The sequence below is a fragment of the Epinephelus fuscoguttatus genome, linkage group LG3 (genome assembly GCF_011397635.1).
Source record: "Epinephelus fuscoguttatus linkage group LG3, E.fuscoguttatus.final_Chr_v1".
Lineage (NCBI taxonomy): Eukaryota > Metazoa > Chordata > Actinopteri > Perciformes > Serranidae > Epinephelus > Epinephelus fuscoguttatus.
The window spans coordinates 20,010,148-20,029,476 of NC_064754.1; the positions used below are offsets into that span (position 1 = coordinate 20,010,148).

The window sequence follows — 19,329 nt, forward strand, 5'->3', positions numbered from 1 at the left end:
CAAGTCAAAATGTCTGGCATGAAAAATGTCTGTGTACTGACACATAAATAGACATAACATAACCAGACATGTACACAGGTGTGTGTGAAAGAATAGGTGTTTATATTATACTATAGAAATATAATTAAAGCACAAATACCCAGCTATAAGAATAAAATAAGGATATTACATAATGACATATTCATGTATGTGTTATATGTTTATGGGTGTGTTTCTGACATATTTAAGACATGTAGTAATTTACAGAAGTCACACTTCAGTGACTCATCATCATCCACTAGATGGCGAAAACCACAAAGATAGGAGATAGGAACATGCACATTTCATGATGTTGCATACTGCTTCAATAGGTGGCTAAATGGCTCCTTAAACATACAAAGAGTACTCTTGGTATTGTACTTATCAGACAGAGTGTTTCTGGATCATGTATCATATCCAGTAAGGCAGTATATCCCCAAACCACTTCAGTGTAAGAACTGTTGGAAGTTTGATAATAGTCTGTGTGTAGAAGTCATATTGAGATGTAATAAATGTACAGATTTAATGTTAAGGAGACTGTGTGAAAGGACCAAAGTGTATTCTTTGCACAGTCATGCAGCATGAGGGGCTAACTGTGCAAAGAGAGTAAGTTGAGCAGAAATAACCAGAGCCAGAACGAAGAAAAGAAATAAATGTGAGGAAGTAGGTGAGATAAGATATGTAAGACAGGAAACTAAGGAGGACAAGTCAGCCAGGAAACATGAGGAATAATGCATGTTTATGCACCAGAGGTTTTTGGCCTTTGTGGCAATGGTTATAAACTGTACTGCTGGAATAGAAAGAGAAAATAGAGATAATCATAGATACAGCAAGGAGATTTATGAATTTTGTGGGTGTTAAAGGAGAAAATGTGCAGCAGCTTTTTAAAGAAGCTTTTAGGCTATTATTATTATTATTATTATTATTATTATTATTATTATTATTATCATCATCATTAGTAGTAGTAGTAGTAGTACTAAAGTTTGATAACTAGTGCTGATAGTGAGATTGGAGATGCGGATGTAGAAATATACTACATTGTAAGTGGAGACCTCAGGGTAAATCCAGTAGGTGGCGGTATTGCAACACTATGGATACCAACCGCCATTTAAACACCAAAGAAGAAGAGTCGTTACTTATTGACACCACCCACCACACTGTCAGTTCTGTCTGTCACATGCAGGATGGCTGTCAAAAACATATGTTAGTTAATTTGCGGGCTAAATGCACAATAAGCAGCCACTCTGCGGATATTAATTAGCTTAATATTTCATCAGCAGTGACGTCAGGTAAGACTTCCGTTGTTTCCCGTTAGCCAGCAGCCGTTGAAACTCCCTCCGCTTCATCTAGCCTCGAGGCTAAGCTAAACCTAATTAACCTTGGTTGTGTTACTGTTATTCTAAGTCAGCTGTCAGCGCAGTCACAGTTGAGCTGTAAAATAAAATACCGACTATCACTTAATCTCACTATCACCACTAGTTATCAAACGTACGTGCTTTAGCTAAAACCATTTGAAGAAGCTAGCTGTTAGCTAACATGTTGTTAGCGGTTAGCCACCGAGGTAAGAGCCAGCCATAACCTCTGCAAAAGTAAAGGCGACATGTATGTACAGATTACGCAGTACTTTGGATACCATATGTTTCAGTTATTGTTGAGCTGTTGGGAGAAATAAGACTTTAATTTAAATATCTCACAGGGTGTGTTGTGAAGAATGAGGATGTGCGCACATTACTGTACCGTTAGTTTTGCATAAAAGGATGTTTACACCCAGAATACTTAAGGAGCAGTCACTTTCCGCAGTAAAAGTTAAAAACAAAACAAAAAACAATCATAGTTATTATGTACAGGTAATGTATAGTGATAACAACGTACAACAAGCTGTATAATCAGGGTAGTGATATGGGTGGTGCAGTGCAAGACTGCATGGTGTCTAGAAAATAACTGTGTTGGTAATCTTACAAGTAAATCTTTACAGAAATGTAGTTTTACATATCTAGTAATGGATAATATTGCAGCAGGAGTGGGAGATATGGATACAGTCCTCTTTCACGCTATGAATAATGTCATTTATGTAATAACAATAGATATAGAGTTGTTGTTTTTTTACCCATATTTAACCAGGTAAGCCCCATTGAGATCAATTATCTCTTTAACAAGGGAGACCTGGCCAAGACAGCAGCATACAGACAAGTTATAGCCAAACAACCACACAATAAAAACATATAAAATATCCAGTAGCATATAGAAATATTAAAACACCTGCGCACAGTGACAAGGAACAACTAATTCATTCATCCTTGTACATATGAGAGCTTTAAAATCAGGCAGAGAGACCAATTCACATAGTTTCAAATCTTTTTAAAGGTTATTCCAAGTGAGAAGAGGAGAGCACATTACACACTTGAGATCTCAGACTATAACTACAGTCAGATCTTTGTTCAGTTAAAGTAAAATGCATGAAGGGCATTTACCCAGTATGCCTTCCTAAATGTTCAAATACCAGTGACCGAGCCTACAAAAGGTCAAAGATGGCCAATCAGCCCTGGAGTAAAGCGCACAGAGATAAAGAAAATGCTGCTGAAAATCAGGGAAATTTTGTGTGGATAAAATAACCAGACAGAGATGTCCGATAATGGATAACCTAGTAAATTAAATAATACCAAATGAAGTACTTATTCAAATTGGAGCAATATTCATATTAAAATTTAATACTGCTGCAACAAAATCCCGCTCACTGACATGCAACATTGACTACAGTAGCCTTTTTTACTAAGAAATACAAAGAAGATAGCTACCACAGTAAAACGGGATTTCAAAATCTCTCACAGTTTGAAGTTTATACTCTCAATTATTAAACTATATCAGCCATCAAAACAGTTTCCCATTATTGTGATTTTTTTCCGTACGTTAATGAACAGTATGAAAATCAAACTGTAATATTTATAATGTGTACGTTCACACAATCTGTAGTACCGCTTATATTATGTCTTCCTAATCGTTGATAGATTTGGTAAAGCTCTTTCTCTTCTCCCCTGCAGGACTGTGCCAGACTTTGGATGGAGTCAGCACCCAACTTTTCATTGTCTTGTGTAGTCACACCCAGGGACCTCAGGGTTCAGGATTCAGGCCACCCCGTACATCAGCGAGAGAAGAATGGTCAAGTATTTCTGTAACAACACAGACATCAGGAGTACGTGGGACCATGTTGTTTCTGCTTTTTGGCAGAGGTACCCTAACCCATTCAGGTATAGCAATTTTGACATGGTCGGTGTTTTGTAAAGCATGTTTCAGTGTCACAAAATACAAATGTATCTTGTGATTCAGATGATGAATCACATCATTATAATTTAAATATTATTAAAAACCCTTTTGCATTTATAAATTTTTAACTCAATAGAGGACCTCTGGGATGAAGTGAAGTTACTGTAGTGTTTGTAGACCTGCAGGAATCTTGTTATTGTATTGAATTGGCAATGGTGGAGCGAGGTCGAGTGTCGTGTTGAATCCTACGAAACAAGTTAGGTGAACCTTGTGTACACTGCTTTGCATTTGCAAACTTACAACAGAAAAGAGCCCTCAGTCATGACTAAAGTAGAGAAGTGAAAAGACACAACAGAGAAGTAAAACTAAGTTAAGCATATGCATAATTGTGTGGTCCACCTATTTTACTTTCGCTATGACTCTACCTGACAACATCACAGTCTTGTTCTTTAATATCTCACAAACATCACAGTGGCATTTGGTGCACAAAAAGTTGCATCAAGACCCCAAAAAACATACATGTTTTTTCAGTTGATTGTTTGAAAGTAGACCACTGTTTAAAACAGCACTGAAATGAATTACAAACCGATATTAAACCTGAAAGTTAAAGGAAAGGTCCGCATTTTTTCCTAAGGCAGTCTTAAAACAAGCCACACATGCCCATATGTTCAATGACACAGATTCTGCGTGCTGTCATCAGTTCCTATTATCCACGTCAGATACCACCCCCACAATAGAGTCTAATTCAGTGGGAAACACTTTATAATCCATACTGGCCATTGAAAGGCCCCTATTATCCATATTTGGACTCAGAGTTAGTCAAATCAAAGTGGGTATCCTCCTAAGTTACAGTCTTTTATAACAGAATTACCTCCTTTTTTTAAACAGTGTTTTTTTGCTGAGGTTGCTGGAAGTAAAGTGACACACAATTGGAAATTGGTGCTACGAAAGACTCTTAATTTTGGAAGGTATCCACTTGATTTGTCTAACCCAGACGGCTGAGGCTTCCTGTTAACTTAAAATAAACATTGGAATTTATTTTCACACAAAATGATGACTGCAGACTTTGTTCCTAATCACTTACATTGGAGGGAAGGGATCTCTTAATGGCTGGTATGAACAGGAGGAATGATTACAGCAAGCAATAACTGTTTCAGTGTGGGTAACTGATCATTGTTTTCAGGCAGACTTAAAAATAATTATCATCCTGTCCTTCACCAGTATCCAGTGACTATGTAGCTGACATGGCTGTGTGTTTTTGTATCCGTCAGCACCCATGTTCTCACAGAGGACGTTGTGTACCGGGAGGTGACCGCCGACAACCGGCTCCTCTCCAGACGCCTCCTGATGAAGACCAATCGGATGCCTCGCTGGGCAGAGCACATCTTCCCCTCCGGCATGTCTCGCTCTGTGTACATCATAGAGGACTCCATCGTGGACCCCGTCAAGAGGAGCCTGACCACCTACACCTGGAACCTCAACCACACGACTCTCATGGTGAGGTGTCTGATTCTCTGTGGTTTGTTGCTTTTAGTGTCACATTTCCCCAAGTCTTTGAAGATGTTAAGATCAATATAGTTGTCAAGTTTGCATCTACTAGTATGTCTCACTGACCTTGTGCACTCAGCCGTCACTACTATTCACTTAACTGGAGCATTTTTTTTGTCTGCCTCAGTTTCTCAAGGAGGCTAAAATGTGTTTTTGTGTATTTATATCATGGAAACAATGTGTCAATGTGTGTTCTCGAAGTGATGAACCTACAGAGAATTATCACCTGAATATGCAGCTCCCCTCGGCTTTATGAAGCGTTATATTGAGTTACAGCTAATTGTTTAGCTGTCAGGTCCACAACTTTACTGTTTTGGTTTACTCTCAAAGTTCTCATAGTGACATTTTCACCACAGCAAGCAGCTCTTTTAGGTGAAAAGGCTTTCATAAACCTACTGTACATCACCTGCTCAGCATCACCTGATATCACTGTTAGATGTCACTACAGTTGCAGAATGCAGTCACATACCTCTCACCGCCTTCAGCAGTTACACAATGTGTTAAATTCTAGCAAATACTGATTGTACAAGAATCATGACTCTTATTTAAGACGATATGAACTCAATTCATGAACTCAAAAAAGATCTATGTCATTATTAGTGTTGCAGTTTCTCTTCTCGATACTGTAAACTATGTCGGCAGAGTAGAAAATACTGAACCCTGCCACGGCTGCACAGTGCAGACAGGTGTTGCTGCTAGCTGCAGAGGTAGGAAGGGAATGTTAATCTAACCAGACTGATCTTCAAAGGAGTCGAGCGTTTGAACGCAGTTCAGATGTAATAATCTCCCAGGAAAGAAGCACCTTGACATGACTTGTACATTATGCGGCTTTAAGGTGTGCTATTTTCACACCCTCACTGCTGTACACTTGTGTTTTAGTCCACTGCAGTATGACACATAATCAGAAGTTAAGCTAACTAACTGCTCATGGCTAAAAGAAATGGTCAAACAGTGATCAAAGCATCCATAAATTGCCACTTTTCTCTTCCCTTATTTTAGTCTGTTGAAGAGCGTTGTATTTTCCAAGACTCAGTGGAGCAGCCGGCCACCACCAGGCTGAGACGGGAGGCGTGGATATCCTCAAACGTTTACGGCTTCTCCAGACCTATTCAGGTACTTTCACCCTCCCTGTGCAATAAGCAAGCTTAAATCAACATGTTAAACTATTCTGATTGTAATTTATATTTTCATCATTGTATCGTTTTTCCTTTCTTTTTTTTGTTTGTGCCAGTTTATTATTATTTATTATTAGTTGTATTATGCCATGGCTCAAGTTGCTGTGTGCTAGAATGAGCTAGATCGTCCAACAACTTAAAACGATGTGCAAATGTTTCCCAAGAAAAATGACCCCAGTCTGCCAGATGGAGGCGCTGAAGTAACAGCCCAAAAATGCAATTTTGGAAGGTCACGCCAGGCCCAAACCATAACTCCGATTGGCTTGAAATTTGGCATGTATATCCAGCTGAATCAGGGTGTCCGTGAGGTCTAAAACAAAAACATTGAATTTAGTATTCTCAAAAGAAGGAACTCATAAGTATACAATTTTGATGTCAAGGGACTTAAATTATTTTCTTGTACTTTCTTTGGATTAAATAAATACCCTAACATCTAAACTGTCAAATGTATAAAATGTTTTGTGTGTGTATGATATGTGTGCACGAGCTCTGTCAGCTGTCAGGAAAGAAATCAAAACGTCTTGCACCTGGCTACTAACAAGCTAACATTAGCCCGGTGCATCGTCCATAGTGCAGCCTGTGAACCTGCAGGCTTATTGTGGTTTTAGGCCAGCTCTTCGGGCAGAGTTGGGTGAGATCCTGGTAACCATTTCGGACCACAGCTCATGTACTTTGAATGACAAAATCAATGCTTTATTAAAAACTGACTTGGAAATCGCGGCTTCTTTTGCACATGGAAGCAACAAGTTGGCTTACATCACCATATATTTACCAATTTAGAGACAATGAATCTCAAGTAGTAACGTATAATATTCCCCTCTGAGATGTAGTAAAGGACAAAGTGTTTTAGATTTGGAATAAAATAAAACATTAAAAAAACCTTTAAAGTTCAGTCAGTAAGTTTTTCCTGTCAGCTGCTGGTTTCTGGTGTTTTAGCCCCATCTAGTGGACACCGGCAGGAACTACAAGCAGAGCAGCAGATAAAAATACACAGATTAAAACATGTTGATAGTTTTTTCCTCTAATTTTGTTACTTTAATTTAAATGTATTCATTTAAAATACCAACTTAACCCTTTCGATTTAATTTTATGTATTTATTTTTCAAAGCAAAATCCCTTTATTTAAGTTTATTTTATTTATTTTTTTTAGTTTATTCATTAAAAATACTAAAAACTCTGTATTTATCAGGGTTCAAGTCCCAAAGGGACAGAACCCTATTGAGTTTGTGCCAGTATGACTCTAATTGGCCACATGGTGGTGCTGTAATTTATGCCCCAAAAACGACATTTTGGAAAGGCTATGCTCCTCAGACAGTAATTACAACTTACTTAAGATTTGGTGACCATATTCAGCTAATTGTGCTAAACAAAAAATGGCTCTGGGACAATAGAAGTCCGCCATGATGGATTTTTTGCTAAGTTGTGTGATGTGAAAAACACAATGGGACATCTTTTTTAGATTTTGACTTGATCAGCACCACAGTTTGTATACATAGATATACATTTCTATCACAAATGAGCAAGATCGGATGCAAAACATGTACGCCATACAAACAAAAAGTCTTTGCAAAGGGCAAGGCTCAGCAGTAAATTGGACATAACTCATTAATGATTGATCCCATCATCATAAATCTTGGTACATATCCTGAGTACGTGTTTAGGACCTACAAAAGCATTTTGAACAAGACCTATTGGGGGTGCCACAAATGCCAAAGATGTGTACTTAAATAACTGACGAACAGGATATCACGGATATCAAGTTATGGTCCACATGCTTTGGCCTCTTAAGCATATTTGCTATGTTATGCCTTTGCTCCATTTGCTGTGAAACATAACGAGCTAGAGACATGAGACTTGGCACCACAGTTTGATTTGTGGGTCATAGTATGGGCAGTGGAGGCGTGGGAGCCTGTGTGTAAATGCCACAAGTGGGAGATTTGAGGGGAGAAGTGAAAACGGTGCCAAAAACATGACAGATATGTTATTATTAGATGTGCGAGATGCCAGGCTCGCTTTGATATCCCCAGAGATGAGGAGAGAGAGAGAGAACTGCTGGCTAAGTGTTGTTTTTTTAAACATCTCCCCCATATGAAGCCATTTCCTGTTCTGTCTTTTCCCAGGAGTTTGGATTGGCCCGATTCAAGAGCAACCAGGTGAAGGCCATGAAAGGGCTGGAATACGCACTGACCAACTTACAGGGTACGTATGCATCACCAGCAGGAACGGGAGAAAAGTGCAAGAGAAGGAGAAGAGGGAAACAAAACAGTTTATTTTTAACTGCCGCTATTTCTGGAGAGGAGAAACTCATATGAGAAGTAACAGTAGAACATTCGTCTGCAACGCATTGCGTACTGTTTATTTCACTTGTGGTTTTATTTATACTTTTTCCATACTTTGCATACACAGCTAAACATCCCCATGACATGTTTTAATGAATCTAGTGAAAGTAAAAAAAACTAAAGTAGCTCACCCCAGACATTTTAATGTTAACATTCCCCCTCCAAAATTTGAAGCAGTAATTAGTCTGGAATTGGAAAGTTGTCACCATTTCCTACCCTTACCCCTTGTTTGTCTTAGAAACAGGTTAATTTAAGCAGTTATTGTTGCTTAGAAGCACCATGTAACTACAGGGGGATATGAAACCATGGCAACTGCAGTGACAAACAGCTTGGATTTCTGAATTTAGGCTCAGACCAAAACAATTACGGCAGTCAGTGTTGCATAAACAAAATAGAGTAGAGCAGGCCTTATGAAAGGCAAATAAAAAAGCCTATCCACCATGAGATGAAAAGGCGGAAGACATTACTAAGTCTAATTAAAGGTGCTGTCTGTAAAATATGGGTCTTAAGTAGCAAATAGTGGCAGCTGTAGAGAACTACACCATCTGCAAATGTGTGTCCTACGTCACAGCTAGGACTGAAACTAACCAATATTTTCATTATGGATTAATCTGTTCGTTCTTCTCTTAATTTAATTGGTTGTTTGCGCCATTAAATGTCAGAAAGTAGAAAAGAGGAAGTCTCAAAGCTCAAGTTGGCACATTCAGTTTCATTGTTTTGTCCAACCAATACTCCAAAATACAAAGATATTTGATAGATACAGTACAGGCCAAAAGTTTGGACACACCTTCTCATTCAATGCGTTTTCTTTATTTTCATGACTATTTACATTGTAGATTCTCACTGAAGGCATCAAAACTATGAATGAACACGTGGAGTTATGTACTTAACAAAAAAAGGTGAAATAACTGAAAACATGTTTTATATTCTAGTTTCTTCAAAATAGCCACCCTTTGCTCTGATTACTGCTTTGCACACTCTTGGCATTCTCTCCATGAGCTTCAAGAGGTAGTCACCTGAAATGGTTTTCCAACAGTCTTGAAGGAGTTCCCAGAGGTGTTTAGCACTTGTTGGCCCCTTTGCCTTCACTCTGCGGTCCAGCTCACCCCAAACCATCTCGATTGGGTTCAGGTCCGGTGACTGTGGAGGCCAGGTCATCTGCCGCAGCACTCCATCACTCTCCTTCTTGGTCAAATAGTCCTTACACAGCCTGGAGGTGTGTTTGGGGTCATTGTCCTGTTGAAAAATAAATGATCGTCCAACTAAACGCAAACCGGATGGGATGGCATGTCGCTGCAGGATGCTGTGGTAGCCATGCTGGTTCAGTGTGCCTTCAATTTTGAATAAATCCCCAACAGTGTCACCAGCAAAACACCCCCACACCATCACACCTCCTCCTCCATGCTTCACAGTGGGAACCAGGCATGTGGAATCCATCCGTTCACCTTTTCTGCGTCTCACAAAGACACGGCAGTTGGAACCAAAGATCTCAAATTTGGACTCATCAGACCAAAGCAGCACAGTTTCCACTGGTCTAATGTCCATTCCTTGTCGTTCTTGGCCCAAACAAATCTCTTCTGCTTGTTGCCTCTCCTTAGCAGTGGTTTCCTAGCAGCTATTTGACCATGAAGGCCTGATTCGCGCAGTCTCCTCTCCACAGTTGTTCTAGAGATGGGTCTGCTGCTGGGAGCTCTGTGTGGCATTCATCTGGTCTCTGATCTGAGCTGCTGTTAACTTGCCATTTCTGAGGCTGGTGACTCAGATGAACTTATCCTCAGCAGCAGAGGTGACTCTTGGTCTTCCTTTCCTGGGTCGGTCCTCATGTGTGCCAGTTTCGTTGTAGCGCTTGATGGTTTTTGCGACTCCACTTGGGGACACATTTAAAGTTTTTACAATTTTCCGGACTGACTGACCTTCATTTCTTAAAGTAATGATGGCCACTCGTTTTTCTTTAGTTAGCTGATTGGTTCTTGCCATAATATGAATTTTAACAGTTGTCCAATAGGGCTGTCGGCTGTGTATTAACCTGACTTCTGCACAACACAACTGATGGTCCCAACCCCATTGATAAAGCAATAAATTCCACTAATTAACCCTGATAAGGCACACCTGTGAAGTGGAAACCATTTCAGGTGACTACCTCTTGAAGCTCATGGAGAGAATGCCAAGAGTGTGCAAAGCAGTAATCAGAGCAAAGGGTGGCTATTTTGAAGAAACTAGAATATAAAACATGTTTTCAGTTATTTCACCTTTTTTTGTTAAGTACATAACTCCACATGTGTTCATTCATAGTTTTGATGCCTTCAGTGAGAATCTACAATGTAAATAGTCATGAAAATAAAGAAAACGCATTGAATGAGAAGGTGTGTCCAAACTTTTGGCCTGTACTGTAGATGCTTGGAGAAGTCTTGGTTGAAAGAAAAGACAGACAGACTTCAAGTTTCTTAACATAATTAAGAAGACAAAATGTTTGAAAAGTCAGTTCTAATCATGTCAGAGGTGAATTTAAATGATAGGAAGCCAGTAGATGAGAAATGTAGTGCCTTGTTTGGCAGCGGGCCGTGACGAGCGAGAATGAGTGTTGTGCTACAAACTGTGTGTTGTGCTGATGCAGCGTACTGTCTTCTGAAAGGACATTGTTGTGATTCTGTCCCACTGCCCCTTTGTTGATGGCACTGCAGGGATTGGGATCAGGCTGAGCGTTGTGGTAAGTATGTTAGCAGTGGGGCATCCATCTGCCACCCCAGGCCTTGCCCGGGGATGTCACATGATGCCGTATAAGAGCGTCACACAGTAGACTGTGTAGCTGAGGTAGTGACTGTCTCCCATTGTGTGCTGTGTAGGCAGATAGACACCAAATGTGTCTGGAAAAATCAATGTGAAAGTGACTCAAAAAGTTGATGTAGCAGTGGTATAGAAGTAGATAGTAGTTTAGTTGACCCTTGGATAAAAACTGAACCCGAGTCCTGACCTTTGTATTAGAGGAAAAATAGTTACAGCAGCTTTTTAGTTACAATCTAGCTGAATTCTATTCGAACAAAACTAGGCCATAACTTAGTATATGAAATGTTAGATGGCTTTTATTTTGAAACAGGAAGTGGTGGCATTCACTCAGTAACAGACTTCACTTTGCTCCGCTGTTGTGGTCCAGCCCAAATATTCATGTAAATACCTGTATAAATGAGGAACAACAGGGTTCCCACCATCATGGAAAACCTGGACTAGTCATGAAATTTCACAATCCCATTTTCCAGGCCTGGAAAAACTTAAATTAGGAAAAGTCATTGAAAGTTATGGAAAAGTCATGGAATTTTGTTGTGTGTAATGACATTAATTGTCACAGTACTCTTCCATGGATAACCTTCTGTGTAATGTAAAAAACATAAGCAACTATTAGATTGGAAAAGGTTGCTGTTTAGCTTTCATGTTATAATTAATATTTGGAGTTAGCATACTAAACAGTCAGGGAAACGTTTTAAAATTGGGTCCATGAAAAGATATGGGAACCTTGTAACAATACACTGAGACACAGTAGCATAGCGGAAGGGCTGTGTGTACCAGAACTGTACCCACTTATCATGAACACACCCCTCCCTCTTCTGCTCTGGTCGAGGTTTACGTCCCCACGTGACTACTAGAGGCCACTCAGCCATCGGCCACAATCCTAACCAAGTTTTGATAATGATAGATTGTAAAACGATCTATGAGCGCAGATTAATTGGTCAAACCGATGAACCGTACTGGTTCTTACTAAAATGGTGGCACCGGTTCTGAAATTGTAACCCCTAATATTCAGTAATACTACTCATACATTTTAGAGCTTGTAGGTCATACAGACATGCATGCATGAGGTGATTTCTCTTTCCTCTGTCCAGAACTGCAATATGGCCACGGCTGGCTAGTCAGCTAGCTAGCTTGCTAATTCCACCATGCTATCATGCCACAGCGGTTATAGGAAATAAGGAATACGGTAATGCAGGACTGTCAGCCCCTGTCAGTTTCGAAAGAGCAACGGTCAGTGTGGAAACGCTAACACTTGCATCATCACTCAGTCACTCTGTCAGTGGCATGTATAGGACTGGATTCACATGCTGCGGTCCAGCCAAATACTTTTAAATAAGAATATGTCCCCTCTCTATACACTGATACTTTGATTTTAATGTTCTTACCAGGCTGACATCAGAATAAAGTGAAAGTCCAGCACAAAGTGTTGTAACATCAGAATGCAAAATGAAAATGCACATTTTGTATATTAAGCTGTGATGTGGGGGTTTAAAAATTTAAAACAAAGTCACACACTTACATTAAACAAACTGTGTGTCATACAGTAGAGACAGACTTTAAAAATAGTGTCAGTTACTGCAGTTTGCCATTGTATGGCAGTATAGTCAATGATTACTGGTGATGCAGAACAGAGAGGACCTCTGGTGTTGGTGCTTCAAAGATTGTAATTTTTTACCTAGTTGTTTTTTTTTAACTGTCAAATTAAATAAAATAAAAAATGTTGACTAGACAGAAAAGAGTGTGAGGGAAAGGAGGGAGAGGGCCATGTCATGTACCTGGGTCTGTGTGCCACTACTGGCAGCAGGTCTGGATGGCAAATTGAAGTTTATGCTGCCATTATAGATCAGATTGACTGTCAGACACAATCCTCACCTCACAAGTCCTCACACAGTATCTAAACATTTGGCTCAGCTCTTCCTCTGATCTCTTGCTATGAATAAATTTAGTTAATTCAGTTAATTTGCATCGCAGCTCTCATCAACAGCTAGAAAGGCCCTGAGTAAAAGCTGATGCAAAACTATGAAATGAGTTCACTGAAGGTTTCAGAGAAACTGGTGCTCATAATTATCCTGGTTAAGTATCATTATATTACAGGTGAGGATTCAGTCTCTTCTCATAACAGTCGTGTATTAACGTCTACAGTATAGAGCTGAATGTACTTCAGTAATCTGTGTAATGCCAGAATCCACTGCTAAAATTATACATTCAAGTGGTAATTAGACGAGTTGATGTCGAATATCACAATTGAATTTAAACAAACGGTATATGTGAACCTAATTATAGAAACACATAAGACCAACTGTATTTGTTATACACTGTAATACAATGAGTAGTTTATCAATCCCTCCAGGATTTCACAGTATTTTGGGGGGAAGATTGTTGCAGCCTTAAATGCCTGATTTCATGACAGCTTTTCTAAATAAACTGCAGTGCATGTTGCAGTGTTTTTAAGCATTTTTTTGTGCAATGAAATCATGGTAGCAAGTGACCTTTGCAAAATGGCTGTTTTTATAATTCATTAGAAATTGAACGCAGCTTGTTCAAGTGAGAATAAAACCACACTGTTCTGAGTTTGTGGTTTACAGGCTACTACGCTGTCACCACTAATCTTACACGCCTTCATTGTTTCAACACATGCAGTCGATCTGGATACATGGGGATTTGTCTTGTCTTTGTCCTCGTGTTTCAGCCATTCTTCGAGTGTATTTTGCGATACAAAAGTGTCGCCTCACATGATCTTAGCAGTATTTTTTTGTTAGTAAATGTGAGACGTCCGTGTCACACACGTCTGCGTCTTAACAACCAGAAAGAAGGAAGTGAGTTTGATGACGTTATGCGGGGGATTGCTATCATTGGTGAAACTCACAGGAAACTATGATGATGCAGATGATGCTGCAGATTCCCAAGAAAATTTGCAAGGTTGCGCAGAATTCACAGGCTTGGTTGAATTTTCATTAATTGTTGCAATCGCGACATCGCAACTTCCTGGAGCAGCTGAATTGTATCAACATCAGACCGATAGTGTCACCAAGTGCCACCTGGGTCTGCACACCAGTTCACTCCCTCTGGACAGCAATACTTGACAGAGTCTCCACAGTTTTGAGTTGTGGAATCACCATACTGCACCAGACTGTGACACAGTCAGCAAATCAAACATACACAAGAAATCCACTCAGGCTTAGCGAGGAAAAGGAAACATGTTAAGATCTGCTGCTAATATGTCACCTCTCAGCCAAGGGGTAAAGTTATTTGTTTCTCATGCATTTAAAGCCAATTTGCGTTATTTGTTTGGTTTGTTTTTATCATTTACAAGATTAGGCAATGTAAAAATCATCTGTATGAGCAGTCAACACATTTCGTTGCTTTCTGGCCCCAACAAATCCCTGAGATCCACACCCTCCAGTTATTGTCAGTGTCCAAACACGAAGAGGTTTCTCCTCCCTGCCAGCACGCAGCAGCCTTCCCAGGAAAACGCGTATTTGCTCCTTTGTCTGAAGGAGGCAGCTCGTCTTTGCTCTCTTTCCGTCTCTCTTAAGGTTTAGGGAAACTGCTGTGTTGTATTGTGATTGTGGTTGTTGTTCTCAGACGAGGTACTTTAAGTTTGAGGGTTCACAGTCAGGTCAGGCACAAACAGACTGTGCAGCCCGTGGCAATGAATCCAGAGACGGTTTCTAACAGCCTACAGATGTGGGTGTGCTCACTTCAGGACTCCTTCAAAAAGCAGTTTCTCTTTTTGGAGGAAATCTGTAATAATTTAGTCACCTTTCCATTGCATGTCATTATGTAAAGCCTCTTTCAGGCATTAACCTCTTTACATAAATGTGATGGTATCTACCTGACATGTTGGTCTCGTGTGAATAAGCACCTGAGTCACTTGTATGCAAAAATCATTAAAGCAATCGTAACTCGTCGGACCTAGAGACATTTCTGTAACACTTTGAACACAGCTGAATTCAACACTGTTTCTCACTTGGGTATCATCTGCTGTCAGAAAAGAAATCACCTTAATAAATGATGGAACACTGAATTAGCTGATGTGACATTCTTAGTGAGATTCTTCTCATGTCAAACCACTCTCAAAAAATCGTTTTACCCTTCCAGTGCGACCGGGAAAAAGAGGTTTGAAAAAACCCTTGTACCACCACAGTAATTATTAGATGAGCTGCCTCCCTTCTGATATTTTCAACTTTCATTCATGCCAGCAGCATCAATGAATAAATGAATTTCCAGTGAAACCCAAAAACCAAGTTGCAGCTTGTTTGTATGCTGTGGGACGCTCTGAAATACAGGCAGGGTGGAGTGTCTGTTGCATTCAGGATGTTCATTAATTAAACCATCAATAGCAAAATATGTTTTAAATTTCATAACTGATGCAGACTGTGAAAAACAGAAATCATTTTTGTTCCTATCATTATACTTTTCACAGTGTCTGCAGCTCCACATTTAAAAGTCTTAAAATTTAGTTTTATAAATATTAGAATATGTGAGTCGTGCTCTTCTGTTTCAAAGTCCATATTTCTGATGGTACATCTGCACTTAACTTTTGGCAAAATGTAGATTAAATTAACTCAACTCTAATATCTCAACTCCATATTCCTACATAAAACCTACTTCTGCACACAGCTATGTACGTACATGCTTTTATATGATGAAGAAAAAGTTCACACTTCAAAAAGTCAGTCTTAAAGTTCCCTGTTTTAGCTTACAGCTGTTTGCTAACAGTAGTAAGTTTCCTCTCGCGCACCAAGTGCCAAATTTTTCAGTCCCACAGGGCATTTTTCTGAAAATGTCTTGTCTTGTCTTAACAAAGCCATAAGGAACATTTAAGCAAAAGTCACGTATGTCTGAACAACAAAAAGCTGTCACTTCAGCAGTTTAAAGCCAGTAATGTTGTGTACTCCATTTCTGAAAAGGACTTTAAAAAACATAATGTTCTCATTCTGTCCCGTCTGTTTCTCTGGACTCTCACAGGAGAGACGCCCCAGCGGCTGCTCAGGGACACAGTGAAGGACGCATCAGAGAAGGCCAAGGAGGCAGCCAAGAGCCTGGCCTCAGCTGCTGCTGTCCCGCAGAAACCCCAGCAGTACGTGTGACGGACAGCGTGTGCAGCACCGTGCAGGTGACACGAACTCAACACGATGCCTTTTGATCGCCTCGATCATCTCAACTGGACTGAAGTTCTCTGGGATCTCGTCGATCTCTGTCTCTTCTTTCATACGACGCAGCCTCTCTTCTCTGCGGTTAGACTTTTATCTTTTTCTTTCTTTGTTCTCAGCTCTCTGTCTACATCAAATCTCAGGTCCTGAGCCTTTGTCTCATACATATTGCCTTTGTGGAAACGTTCAGACTGTGACCAGCAGCACCCTTTAATGCTGTAACGGTGTCAGGTAGAAATGCACATTGTCATGTCTTGCCATATATGTAATGATCAAAACAGCTACTTTGATTTAATAAGCTTATTTTTGTGTAAAATGTTAATCAGTTTGGCACATCAGAATTTCGTCAGTTTAAAGGAGTGTGTGTAGGATTTAGGGGGATTTAGTGGCATCTAGTGGTGAGGATTGCAGATTGCAACCAGCTGAAACTTCTTCGGGTTAGAATTCCTTCAGTGTTCATTGTTCAGGAGCTACATTATCTGCAGAGGTCTTTTCCTCTCCAACACAAACAGACCAGAGTCTCATTTATAAACATTGTGTACGCACAAAATGAGGCCTTGAAAAAGGCATACTTGATGGGGGAAACTTTGATCCATGCTTACGAACATTCTTGAGACGGTAAATTGGTGATTCAGATGGTGAGGTGGAAGCCTGATTGTGTAAATTGTCATATCTTTTGGTGCGCACCATTTTTGGCCTATGTACTGTTTTATAAATGAGACCCCAGATGATTTAAACTGGCAAAGAGCACAGAATAAAGCAGTTTCACGGTTAAAACATAAGTGTTTTTCCAGTGCTGTGTATCATACAGGGGCTGCTAACGATGCTAACTGATGCAAAAATGTGAATGGCCATGAGAGCCAGTGTTTGGTTTGTCCTGTCTTGGCTACTGTAGAATCATGGCAGTCCAACATGGCGGATTCAGTGGACGAGGACCTGCTTCCTATTGTCCTCATTCTAAAGTAACAAAGACACAATCTTATTTCAATTACAGTTCTTATTCTCGGGTGATTATGCACTAAAGAAAGCATACTTAGTGTATTGTATTAAATTTCTGCCAATATATCCCCCTAAATCCTGCACACTGGACTGTTAATATATTTATCATTCATTGTAACACTGATAGTTTCTTATGCTTTTGGCACTGGTCCAGCTGAAAGTTCACATTAGACCAAATCATAACACTCTGACTGTGTATCTTTAATTTCACATAATCAAGGAAGGTTGAGGATCATGATTTGATGGTTGCACACAAGAGATACTGAAACAGTAAATCTATACTGGTCAATTTCCTCATGATTTCTTCTCTTTTTGACATTTCCAGATTTGAGACTGAACTAAACTTCCTATTTCAAACACATCAGCACACAGCGTGTGTTACAAGTGTCAGCACTCAGTGTATTCTGTAATATTGCGCACAATGAATATGAATGCGTCTGGTTAGTCACTGCCAGAACAGCCTGCCCTGTACTGAAGCTTTGATAATCACAAGATACCAAAGTGACTTATATGGGAAAAAAATCAGACTGAGCAAAGTTTTCACAGTTCTATGCTCAGATTTACTCTGTAATTAGCCTTCAAGTGTGTGACTGTGTGACTGAGGTGCGTCAGTGAAAATATTTTAGATATCAATATGTTGATATTAGTTGATATTAATCTTAAGTCATGATGAAGTTGAGACAGTATTGTTAAGATTTAAGTGATTGCATTCCCTTTTAGCTGGAAATTTCTGGATTTTTCTGCTCTGAGACTTGAATTATAGTTGAATAAAATATATATTATATATTCTTGGGATGTATTTTGAAGGATTATTTAGCATATGTGATATGAGCTGTATGTGGATTTGTTTTAACCAGAAAGTAAGATGTGTAAAAACAGAATCAATTTGACCTTTAAATCAAGAATTGAATATTTTTGTTAATCATTTAAGAACATTTTCAACCAAACCTGCAACTTAAATTCAATTGTTTGTTGTCTTGTTTTTTCATTGTCAGCTTTAATAAAATTTAAGTTATTGATTTAATTTTCGCTCTTTGTTGACTTCACCAGTTCACTTTCCTCTGCTGCTACAGTGCCAAAACATGAACTCTGACCTTAAAAACTAGTGAATATTCCAGACGACAGATCAGTTTCACAGCTGCACAAACCAAACAGGAAGCCCTTTAACATCTGAACATCTTTATCTGCATATTCCCGCTGCTTTGTTCTGCTGAAGGTTGTCGCAGCGCTCCGTTACCCCCACTCAATAGGCAACATGTAGTTCCACACACTGAACCGTTCAACAGACAATAATGAGACTGCTGCTGCAACTTTTTTTGTATAAAACATTTTAATTATATTACAATGAGAGAATACACAATACCTTCAAGTGTTTGCTAAAATGTAGCCAGCACCAGGTAGTCGTGTACACACGCTCGCACACACAAAAAAAAAAAGGAACTTATATAACATCTTCTGAATGCATATTACACATCCGCTAAAAAGGAACATATTCACAGGTCTCTGGCACAGAACTCTCCCTAATCTGCACAGTATGTCAGCCCAGACAAACTCCCCACCATCCTCCTCTCAAGCTATAAATCCCAGCCAGCTCGTTCTCCTCTACAGCCTCAAGGTTCACGTGGGTACAAAAGATCATGCTGGGGTGACACCTGTTTGACTCGGAGGTGTCACCCGATGCAAAATAAGGAGAAAAGACATACAGGCGGAGGGGGCCGGAAGGCAGGATGCCGACCTAAAGCCTACAGGAAGTTAAAGCTAGTCATCTGGAACTACATAAAGGAACTAATCATTCAGCATGGAAGGTTTAAAAGTGACTATGTATTTGGCAGGCTTAATATTTCATGGAAGTCATTGTATCGATTTATAGAAGCACCATTACGCAGCAGGTTCAGGTACAGGATGGTGTCGTCTGCGCGCGGACTTTACCCTGATTTCATCCCACCACTCTCCTTTTCTCAGCCTGCCGACTTCCCCAAACATCACACGGTGCTTTTGTGCTCTTAGAAAACCCAACACACGCTGAAGTAAATCTCTGTGCAACAGAAA

At 39.7% G+C, this 19,329-nt stretch overlaps 1 protein-coding gene across 1 annotated transcript; it reads left to right on the forward strand.

Moving 5' to 3' along the window:
* The first annotated feature begins 1,152 nt into the window (after window positions 1-1,152).
* LOC125886007 (PRELI domain-containing protein 1, mitochondrial-like) lies at window positions 1,153-18,304 on the forward strand. The gene is made up of 6 exons (XM_049571905.1): window positions 1,153-1,307; window positions 3,057-3,263; window positions 4,551-4,776; window positions 5,827-5,940; window positions 8,123-8,201; window positions 16,097-18,304. Exons 2-6 carry the CDS (start codon window positions 3,172-3,174, stop codon window positions 16,216-16,218), a joined length of 633 nt encoding a protein of 210 aa, XP_049427862.1. The 5' UTR covers window positions 1,153-1,307; window positions 3,057-3,171; the 3' UTR covers window positions 16,219-18,304.
* The last annotated feature ends 1,025 nt before the right edge of the window (window positions 18,305-19,329 follow it).